This window comes from Euprymna scolopes, chromosome 43, assembly GCF_053919585.1.
Source record: "Euprymna scolopes isolate OS-2025 chromosome 43, ASM5391958v1, whole genome shotgun sequence".
In the NCBI taxonomy this organism is placed as follows: domain Eukaryota; kingdom Metazoa; phylum Mollusca; class Cephalopoda; order Sepiida; family Sepiolidae; genus Euprymna; species Euprymna scolopes.
The window spans coordinates 36,227,732-36,239,787 of record NC_136524.1 but is presented as its reverse complement, the minus strand read 5'-3'; the positions used below and the strand labels follow the sequence as shown (position 1 = coordinate 36,239,787).

Genomic DNA, 12,056 nt, shown 5'->3' with positions numbered 1-12,056 from the left:
TCATTAAACCCACACTTGACCTTGTGCCTAACCTCCTGGAAAGAAGATAAATGGGCTCCCTCTACCGAGCTAGAAAACCTCTTACATCTGCCAGTATCCTATATCTCTATAAAGCTAGTATTTACTTGTACATGGAACATTACTTCTACATCTAGGCTAGTGCATCAGCCACTAGTATACCTCTTAGAGTAGAAAAAATAAGTTTATAATTTAATATGTTCCACGTTGTCTAACAAGCTCCACCCGCTTTTGCATTGACAGTGTTCCATCTTTATGCTTTTATGAATAAGATTATTTTACCAGTATATCAACCCCTTTTTGGTTATCTAACGCTGAAGAGATTGTTTGATTAAATTTCTTTATTGCATGATTAGCAGGTTCTTTTTTTGTTTTAAATGTTTGATTATTGTAATTTGATAAGTGTTAGTTGCATACTTTGTGAGCACTTCTAGACTATCAGAACAAAATTTTTTAGTAGATGAAAAACAATGGTTTCTACTGATTTATTTTCTCAATTCTAATAAATTACAATGTTAGCTTCCAAATTATGCAGTTAAAATTACCTGAATATTACAGAATTACTAAAAAAAAAAAAAACAACTTTAATTGTGGTAGATGAAGAATTGTGGGAATTTTGTTTTAATAAAATAAACCGAAACGGAAAATTACCTCCCTTTTGAACTCTCCTGTGTCTTACATAAGCAAATACGATTGTTTTCGTCAAATTCTATTTTCCATTTTCTTTAATAAATAATTTTATATCTTATCGATTTTCGTAATTTTTGGATATAATCATCTTAAAAATATGAGGAATACGTAGATACCATTGTTTTCGTGTAAAATTCAGTTTTACGATTTCCAAAATTTCGTTCTGATAGTGTAGAAGTGGCACTGTGTTATAAAACTGTTTCCTTTTTCCGTTTATATTTTATTGTATATCTTTGTTGTTTTTAAGAATTCTAAGAGATTGTTAAAGGTCTACTTTGTGGAAAAGGTCTTTCTAAACGGTTTTCTTGGTAATATTTGTTACAAATTTGTTGGAGATCTTTGCAATTTATTATATTTTACACTATAGGGTTCCTGACATGGAATACAGATTGGAGCGTCTTCGTCCCTCAGTAGGTATGAGTTTGTGATAGCAAGGTGCCCTATTTGGAATCTTGCTGTATTTTCATGAAATGTGCTCCAATTAACCTACTGCATTTGTAAATACTCCAACCATTCAAGTCAGAACAAATATGGAGTCAATTATTATACTCTAGTGGACATGATGATCCTGAACCTGTACAGAGTAGTGGAAATGGTCTAGACTTGTCTCATTCCCACATAAAAGAGTCAGCCTTTTGTTGGCATATAGTTTAAAAATAAAAAACAATATAAAAAGTCATAGATTACTAGTAAGGATCGGACTCAGAAACTAGAAGAAACAGAATGATTGGTTATTGTATTTCAATAGACAAGTTCATTTTAATCAGAAAAATCTGCATTCTCATTGGTTAAAAAAAAAAAAAAATAGCTGAGCTGATTTAATGTCTGAAATCTGATGACTTAAAAATAAGTTGAAAAAAAAAAAAAAAAAAAAGAAGGGAGAAAAGAGAGAAGTGGAACAAAAAGTTAAGTGATTTGTGAGTTGGATTATTTTTGACAGAGGCAACAAGTCGATTATTATTTTAATTTAATCCAGTGGTATTGAGCTTTAGATGTCCCACGAAAGTCAGAGTATAAACACAAACCTGATAGAGTTTCAACCCTTAAACTTTAAAGGGGCTGCAGACATCCAAGAACTAGCCTAGAGTGACAAGTCCTATTATACCTGCTCTGGTAATCATTTTATTTATTTATTTAATTTTTTTGTCCAGAAATGTCAGCATTTAATCAACAAAAGATAATTACTATTTTTCTGAACGCCTGCTATTTAATCACCCTATTTCAAAATTCCTTCATATTTTCAAAAATAACTAAAAGTTGCATTTCAACTTCATTTATGCATGGAAACAAATTACAGCTCTAAACTAATTGTGGATTCTGTTTTACAGGTGTTTGAACTGGGTCAGGTGTGAAATGGAGCCTGTTGAATGTCGAGCAGTGATCCGGTTTTTGTATTTGAAAGGATGCACACCACAGGAAACTTTTGATGAAATGAAAGAAACTTATGGTGATAATGCCCCATCATATGACCTTGTAAAACACTGGCATCGTGAATTCAAACATGGTCGGAAGTCCGTGGAAACAGCTCCCAGACCTGGTTGCCCCCCCTCCTACCATTGATGAGGCATCTGTTCGTCAAGTTGAGGCTGCCATTTTGGAAGATCGGCGCATCACTATTCGCCAAATAGCCCAAGATGTCAAGATTAGTACAGGGTCTGTGGAAACTATCATTCATGACCATTTGCATATGCATAAGGTGTCTGCCAGATGGATTCTCAGGTTGCTCACACCATTCCAGAAGCGAGAATGCGTCAAGTGCTCGAGGATGAATTTGGAGATGTGCCAAGAAGATGAGTCAAAGTTTTTTAAAAGACTGATTACACAGGATGAAACCTGGGTCCATCACTATGATCCAGAGACCAAAGCCCAGTCAATGCAATGGAAGCACTTGGACTCACCACCTCCAAAGAAGGCAAGGGTGCAGCCCTCCGCTGGCAAGGTCATGCTCACAGTCTTCTGGGACCAGGACGGAGTAGTGATGACAGATTTCCTGGCAAAGGGTACCACAATTACAGGAGCCTATTATGCTTCACTTTTGAGGAAATTAAGGGAAGCTATCAAAATCAAGAGGTGGGGCAAGATCAGCAAAGGTACCCTCCTCCTACAGGACAACGCTCCGGTCCACAACTCACATGTCGCCAGATCAGAAGCATGAGCGTGTGGTTATGAAATCCTTCCCGATCCTCCCTACTCTCCTGACCTTGCACCCTCTGACTTTCACCTCTTCCCAGCCATGAAGTTGTTTTTGAAAGGAAAGCGTTTCTCAGATGATGCAGCCTTGATTTCTGAAGTCACGTTGTGGTTGGAGGACCAAACTGGGGTGTTCTACAGAAACGGTCTCCAGTGCTGCATCAAACGATGGGAGAAATGCATAACTCTGGGTGGTTCCTATGTAAAGAAAGACAAATAGCTATGCCAAGTTTCGTTGCTCTACTCCTATGGGAAGTGGGTCAGGGGCATTACTTATTGCACGCCCCTTGTAGCTTTAAACCCTTGAAATTAAACGCATAAAAACAAACGTTTGGTTTTCTAGGTAAAACATCACACCATAAAGAAATGAAATCTCGCAGAGCCAGTTAAGCTTTACACTTTCTGTATATTTATTTGCTTCCCCAAGATGTTTGTGTAAACCAGCTCCCCCAAAAAAAGGAGTGTCCAAATGAATAGCAATTGTCTGATAGTGGGTAGTGCTGATGGGGGATTGGAACGCCATCTTAGACCCAGAGCTAGATAAGGTAGGAGGCGAAGCTAGAGGGTCAGAGAGGTGCGAGCCCAGCCTGGCTGATCTGATGACTAGATATGGTCTGGTCAACATGTTTTGGTTGATGTGGATGTGGACCAATAGCGTTTCCTCCTATCCGAATACCTATTTGGATAGGATACTAGTTACAAGAGGCGAAATAGATTTCTTATCTTGCCCCACGTTCACTTGGTTAGGTCAGTCGGACCATAAAGTAGTTATGGCCCGGCTGAAGCTAGGAAATAGGCCTAAGTTAGCGGAATACTGGAAGTTAAACACCTCCCTTCTAGAGATACAAGACTTCCGAGATAATTTAAGAGAATTAATTAAAAAAAGCACTAGTGGGGGCAGTTACCGGGAGTAAGTGGTAGCTAGGCTTAGAAAGATAGGAAATGAAGCTCTTGTTGAACTCTTGTTCTCACTCCTTTGGGACAGAGGAAGACACTGAATGAGCAGACAAGTCTGTATTCAATGTCCGTTTGAGGGAGGTTTGGAAATGCCAGATTTGAAGCGTCATCGAGATGATCAACCGTGGCATCCCGCAATTACTGCCGCCTTTCCCAACCTCTTTCTTGACCCCTCTATTGAGAGTCGTCACAGGCCGCGAGGAGATTCAGCCTTCCTGAAAGAGTGCCGAGCCACGCTAAAACGACTACCAGTGTCCAGCGACCTTGTGACTGCCACCTGTAGGGAACTCCACAGGGATCTATTGAGGAGGGCCGCGGCCGACTCGCTATGTGCACATTTGGGTTGGCAGCAGAGTGAGATCCACTCTGCGTGGAGTTGGGTGCCAGGTTCGAGTTATCTGAACAACTCTCTGATCTGGCGATTGGCTTGAAACACGCTTCCCCTCAACAATATAAAATGCAGTTCTATTTTCTTGGAGTCGCCGGCCTATCCCTGTTGTGGGACGACCGCAGAAACAACTGATCACGCATTTTTCGATTGCCGCAAACTCCGCCAGTACTGGGCGTATGTTGGCGAGGTGATGGCTCGCATCGATCCTGAGCATCCTCGCTCGATTACTGTATCAAAGGCCGCTGTGGGACCAGGAAAGAGAAATGGTCTACATCGCAATCCTGGCCATGGTGAGAATGGTGATTTGGACGCAGAGACTGCAAGATGGCCGGAGAGTGCTATCTTTTTCTGACCAGGATCTGATTATTTTCTTTAAACACCAACTACGAGTAAAGATCAGATGTGACAGAAGGTTGCATCGCGTGGCTTTTGAAAGACGATGGATACATGTAGCAAGTCTGAGCAAGAGGGACCACATTTGAATCAGTGTTTCCCACCTAGGTGTGGAGTGTGCGGTTCCGGGGTTTATGTCGGACCCCCGCTCCCTTTCCAATTTTACTTCCTTCAGCCTTTCAGCCATCCAAATACATCTTTTTCCCCTTATTAGAAAGCCTCGAAGACCCCCAACCTCCAAAAACAACAATTTTTTCTTTGCCCCCCCCCCCCTTCGAAATTCAACCCATGCTGGAAGAAATCAAATCTACCCCCCCCCCCAAGTTTTTTCTTTTCTCCTCTGTTTAGGACACAACCCACCCACCCTCCTTCCTTTTAGAGACTGCCTGCGAAACCGTGGTTCCTTTACAAACCAGAGTGAAACAGGTGGTCTAGCATTTCAGATAGGATTGGGAGAGCCTTACTAACCATGTTAACCCCCCACCCCACCCACATCGCCTTCGACATAAATTAAATTTTTATTAATATTGTTATTTTTTTTGTATTTTCTGGTATAAATAAAAAATGTTTTAAAATTGGGCTTAAGTAGGAACAACCACCCCCTCTCCCCACACACACATATACAAATTTAAAAGGATAACTATGATAAAAGATGCTGGCCGAGATAGAAATCCTGTAAAATTTCCAACAGAGACGAGATGGAACAAACAACTTGATCATATCCCCTTCATTTTGAGTTGGCCTTGTGCCTAAATTTTTTGTTCATTGTCCCAATTGTATTTTATTTCTTGTGAATAAAAAATTAATATCTCAAAGTGAAGTATCTGTTCTGATGCTGTATATCATTTTTTGGTCTTGGTTAATGGAGGAAAAATCCTTCATGACTGATACATTTTTTTATTTTTATTACTAACCAGAGTGCCCCTTTTGGGGGAGCTGGTTCCCCACTCCCCATTAAAAACCTACCTTGTGTCTAACTCCATCCTCATGGGGAGGCAAATAAAAAATAAAAAAAAAAGATTCTGAAACTAAAGTCTGCTAATACTTATTTGATGATTAAAATCTACAGGGGAAACGTTGGAGCATAAACAGGAAATAAAAATCTGATGAGGATCAGATCGCGGGCCCTTGTGAGTCATTGTCTCCTGTGAAAATTTGTGGCTAGCGTACATGATGTCACATGATCTTCAAGTGACAATACATAATGATTGGAGGGATTGTTCATGTAAACTAGAAACGTAAAAGAAAAATGCCAAAAGCATTGTTAAATCCAAAACGATTTTATGCTGTTATCTTATTAATAACTTTTACGACTGCTGGTATTAAAATGTTAAAAAAAAGGGGAAAAGGGAAAAAGAAAAGGAAAAAAAGGGAATAGAGTAAAAAATTAAAAAAGAAAAAAGAGGTAAAAAAAGGAAAAAGGGGTAAAAAAAGGAAAAAGGAAAAAAAAAGGAAAACAGAAAACGAAAAAGGAAAAAAAAACGAAAAAGGGGAAAAAAAAACGAAAAAGGGGGAAAAAAAACGAAAAAGGAAAAAAAAGGAAAAAGGAAAAAAAAGGAAAAAGGAAAAAAAAGGAAAAAGGAAAAAAAAGGAAAAAGGAAAAAAAAGGAAAAAGGAAAAAAAAGGAAAAAAAAAACGAAAAAGGAAAAAAAAACGAAAAAGGAAAAAAAAACGAAAAAGGAAAAAAAAAACGAAAAAGGAAAAAAAAACGAAAAAGGAAAAAAAAACGAAATAGGAAAAAAAAAAACGAAATAGGAAAAAAAAAACGAAAAAGGAAAAAAAAACGAAAAAGGAAAAAAAAAACGAAAAAGGAAAAAAAAAACGAAAAAGGAAAAAAAAACGAAAAAGGAAAAAAAAACGAAAAAGGAAAAAAAAACGAAAAAGGAAAAACTAAAAAAGGAAAAAAACAAAAAAGGAAAAAATGAAAAAGGAAAAAGATAGAAAAAGATAAAGATAAAAAAAAAAAAAAAAGAGGACATGAAACAAGCTGCTGCTACTTGTTATCTACACAACAAGATTATGCAATAGATAAGTCGTTGCCTGGATAATCTGCCAAGATCAAAGAATCCTCCTCCCCCGTAGGGCTACAAAAATTTTCAGCAATTTTAGACTAGTATATCACAAGCTTTTTCATAGTATAAATGACTAAATAATTAAAAAAAAAAAAAAAATTTCTGAAACTTACCAACTACCAAAATCGGGAGAAAATGAATATGATTTATTGTTTGACAATGAAATGATTGGCACCCCTTCTTTCGTAATTTGTGCCTTCACGATGGAGTCAGATTCTAAAAAAAAAAAAAAATAAATAAATAAAAAATAAAATAAAATAGATAAGAAAAATTTATTGCAGAAAATTGATATTAAAAAAGAATTAGGTTTGGAAATAAATGACATAACTTTAGGATTATGTTCTATAAGTGTATAGAGGATATAGGTCCAGAAATGTTTGGTTTGTGTTGACCTTTTTGTAATATAGGAAATATTAATTCTTTGTTTATTTTTGTAGAATGGCAGTCCTTACAGTTCACTATAGACTTCTCATATTGACAGGATTGTCAGATTAGCCTTTTGAAGGACAGATTTGGCTAAGTTGACCTTCTTTTTTTTTTTTTTTTCCAAACAGTTTGGATTTCAAAAGTTATATTTAGCTCTCATTTCTGCTTGTTTAATTTTGACATTTTTTCTTGATTAGTTTACATAAATATACTAGCAAAGATACCCAAGCATACAGCAAGGTCCCTATCTTAACCTCTGACCCTGAAAAATGGCCTACACCATCTCTAGGTGAGGGACCATCATCATGCCAGGTTTGGTCATTATCAGTCAAGTGGTATGGGCTGTAGGAGAGCTGTATACACAGGCACACATATGAACGCTACTACTTTATTTGATAGTATTTATTAATATTATAACCAAGTATTTTATTTAATCTATATAATTATAAAACTCAAATGACCTTGTAACGGGTACTGTAACCCAACATCTGGTTTATGACTTCCGGTTGCGCATGCGTACATAAATAATCAACGCGACAATAAAACGTATTGTTTTACTGTGTACGTTTTCAGCATCTCAATTTTTTTTTTTCACATTTAATTTATCCAAATAAACAATTGTTAATACTTTCTGCATTTTTTTTTTTTACAGCGTTGATTTCCATATTACGTTTAAGTTATTTTAACGCAATTGTCTTACAAATAAATCTACTTTAACCCGTTAATAACCATACAAGCATATTACAATGGCGATTTACTCAGATTTCATTTTTTTTTTTAATTTATTCTCCATTTTTTAATACACCTTTCTTAAAAAACATTCATAGTTTCTTCTACACTACCAACATAAATAAATTACCCCAAAAATGTTCTTTTTTAATTTGCGTAACAAATAAATAATCAATGCGACAATAAAACACTGTTTTACTGTGTACGTTTTCAGTGTCCCAATTTATTTTTTTTTCCACATCTAAATTAAAAGATGTATCAAAATTTGAATTTAACTTTAAGTATTATGGAATCTGTTCAGTGCACATTTACCTATAAGTATGGCAAACCACTTATAATTCAACGGTTGTAAGTTTTTTTTTTTTTTTAAATAAACAATTATAAACAGAACGACTCATAGAAATCTATCTATATTCTTTCTTTATTTTAATATACTTTCATAGAAATGTTTCTCTTATGTCACAGAAACTATTTTCTTTACATCACAAGTGTCATGCTCATACATTAATTCCATAGCTAATATAACCTACTGACCCAATGGGTCACATGTAATCTAGTTAAAAGATAATTATGAAATACTTTTCTTACACCTTGTAAATTAAATGACTCAAATTCCATAAAAGTTTTATCAGATATTGTATGATCCTCTTCTAGCTTTGTGATTGGTTATCCTAACAACCTCTGTATTGGAAATTTCTTATGTCACTTCTTGTACTGAAGGACATTTTGTTTTCATGCAGTCTTCACTCTGCATACAGGTCAATTCATTGCCACTAACAATATTGCAACGTGTATTTATAAAAGTTGTGTCTAGTACAGATATGTTTACCAGATCTATGGGAAACTTGACTAATTTTTTGCACCTTTAAAATATCGATTATAAACATTTTCAATTTGGCTATTTAAATGAATATTTGCTTTCTTTTATTTACATATATATATATATATATATATATATATATATATATATGTGTGTGTGTGTGTGTGTGTTTATTATAGAGTGGGAGATATTTAAAGCCAAACTTTTAAAAGAAAAGGCTAAAAAAAAGCAAATATTCATTTAAATAGCCAAATTGAAAACTTTCTAATATTTTATAGGTTAAAAGATTAGTAAAATTTTCCATGAATATGGTAATCACTTTTGTATTGGTCATAACTTTGATAAATACACATTGCAATATAGTCAGATGCAAAGAACTTGATACACACACACATTTTGGTGTTAGTTGTTGAATACTCTCCGACTTTACTGTTTATGCACGCTGATTTGCCATTTATAGATACATAATTTTAATTTTAATCAATCTTGTGTTAATTGCTGATAGCCTGGAGGTTGAATACCAGCCGATGATGTCAAGGGGTACTTTGTGACTAGATTTGAATTCCGCGACTGACAGGAGTAATTACACAGAAGAGAATGTAACTTCTTAACATGTGTCTGCAAGTTAATATATATCTCTACAATTATATAAATGCAACTTTGTGTGCATGTGAGTTTGTTTCTTATAGACTCCGAAACGGCTGAAGAGATTTTCTTTAAAATTTACAGAACTTTAGTGTATAAGTCTGGGAGTGATCTTAGTTAAGTTTTGTCTCAGAATACCCCGATAATTACTGATAATCGATAATTGAAATCATTATTTCAATTTATATATCATCGGTAAAGCCATTTTTCCATGTTGTCGCTTAGCAACAACGATAGAAAAAAATGAAAATTCTACTGGGGGTAAGTTCATAGCGTTTTTTTTTTTTTTTTGCATGACATGGTCTGTAGGTTTCTTAAGTTTTTTTTTCATTAATTGCAAATTTTTTTTTATAAAATTTGAATTTTTTTTTTTTTTTTTTTTGCACATGATGTGGTCTGTAGGTTCAAACCCCACATGTAAATTTGTTAATGATTTATTTTTAACTGGAAAGAAGTTCATATAAAATGATTTTATAAAAGAAACAATAGGTTCTCTAGAATGCAATGTAGAATAATATATTTTGGACTAAGTTACTGCATGAAGGCACATGAAGCTTGGCTGATTTCGCGGATTTCGATGACAATAAAAATATAGGAGTGTGAAATATTCGTTGATCATCATTCAATCCTGGGTAACGTCGGGTCTCCCTGCTAATATATATATGTAGATATATATATATACACACACAAATATTTTTAATGAGGAGACTTTATTTCAATAAAAATTTCTTGTATCATCTCAAATGATCATACACTGATTGATTAAGTTCTTGTTGCCTACATAAATGATTTTACCGTGTGTGTGTGTAAAAATGTGTTACATAAAACTATTTTAAGAAAAGGAAAAGCAAATAGCAAGTCAGAAATGAATTTGGGAAGAAATCCTCAACTATTTCCATAAGATTTTTTTAATACATTTTTTGTACTTTCCATTTGAAAGATTTCTGTATTTCTTTTTTTTAATTTAACTAATTGAGATGTTATTTTATATTGATATTAGTGCAAACTCTGGCTAAACATAATTTTCTTTCTGTCATTTTCTTTTTTTAATTACAGTACGAAAACTGCGTACAGACCCATCTTTCAGATGGGTATCCACTGCCCTATCTGATACTAAAAGGAAATCTAATAATGTGAATAAAAGCATTTCATTCATGCCGCAAACAATTTATTCAAGAAATGAATTCCATCTTCCAGCTTTTATAAAACTCTTAAAATTTTATAGGAGCCAGTAAATAAAATAATGGATATAAAAATTGGTTTCCTGGGGTCTATAGCATGGTCATCTTCAAATCCAATGTAAATAAACAAATGGCAAAAACTGTCTTTGTAAATAATCAAATTTTAATCATTTACTTCAGCATTTTTAATCCTCACATAATACTCTTCATAATTCAACTGACAATATCTTTATCTCATTAACCCTTATCCTTGAGTAATTTAATTTTGATAAATAGATTAGGTAATTTTTTTTTTAAATTCCCTTCATCATTTTCAATCTTCTCATAATATTCATCACCATTCAACTGACAATCTATCCATTTAATTAATCATTAGCCTTGAGTTGATTTTAGCCTTAATAAGTAGTGACTCATTAGTAAATAAAAAAATTATGCTTAAATACATTCCATTCGTCATTTTCAATCCTCTCATAACATTCTTCATCATTCAACTGACAATCTATCCATTTAATTAATCATTATCCTTGAGTGGATTTGAGCCTATTATAAATGTTGACTCCTAAATTAGAAAAAAAAAAAAAAAAAAAAAAATAGATGGACAGTTGAAATCGTTATTTGGTAATTCCCCTAAAATGGCACAGGATTCTCTATGCTTAAAATTGAAGAAAAAAGTGTAAAAGAAAAACTGTTAAAAAATAAACATTTCTTGCTTTTTATATAAAAAAAATAAAATAAAATAAGTGACATATGTATATCTATATTTATTTATTTATTTGCAAATTGTAATCCTCATCATCATAATTGTTGTTTGACAATGTTTCGGCCAACTATTCCTCTGGCCTTCATCAGATGGTTAACCGCGACAGGATAAGAATGCCGAGTCTTAACTGTATCTTCAGTAATTACTGCTGTCCATAATTTTTTGTGGTCTCACCACATTTTGGCCAACTAATCCTTTGGCCGGCTGTGGGTGGGTTCTAGGTGAGCATTGTCTGAAGATAGCGGTTTCAATCCTACCCAAAGCCGACCAGATTAGTCAGCCAAAGCGTGATGACAACAATGAAAGGCAGTAATTACTGAAGATACAGTTGAGAGACTCGGCATTCCTATCCTGTCATGGTTAACCATCTGATGAAGACCAGAGGAATAGTTGTCCAAAACAACAACTATGAAGATGAGGACAAGAGTCCACAAATAAATAAATTACTCATCCTAAAGGATTCCAATAATAAATAATGTATATCTATATACTATTTTTCACATCAAAAGAAAGCATAAAATTAAAAAAAAATAAAATAAAAAATAGCAATCTTACCTGACATTATAATATTCAAAGTTTCATTTTTTATAATGGAACATTTCTTCTGCATATTCCTGCAAAAAAAATAAAATAAAAAAAATAAAAAAATTTTTTTTTTCAAAAGTTAGCTTAAAAAATTTTTCCATCAAAATAAAATACTGATTTTTAGCATTCGGACAACTATGTTTGTTATTTTCATAATAATTTAAACAATGCAATCTGAACTTTTTTTGGCACATTTTTA

The 12,056-nt window shown here is 34.0% G+C and overlaps 1 protein-coding gene across 1 annotated transcript in view; it reads right to left on the bottom strand.

The window, feature by feature from the left end:
• LOC145268287 (protein HIRA-like) overlaps positions 1-12,056 on the bottom strand; it is a 191,929-nt gene that overhangs the window by 31,273 nt on the left and 148,600 nt on the right. The window contains exons 24-25 of the mRNA XM_080123694.1: positions 11,828-11,886; positions 6,825-6,927 (exon numbers count right to left, since the gene is read on the bottom strand). Coding sequence (XP_079979820.1) covers positions 6,825-6,927; positions 11,828-11,886 — 162 coding nt within the window. The remainder of the gene's footprint in view (positions 1-6,824; positions 6,928-11,827; positions 11,887-12,056) is intronic.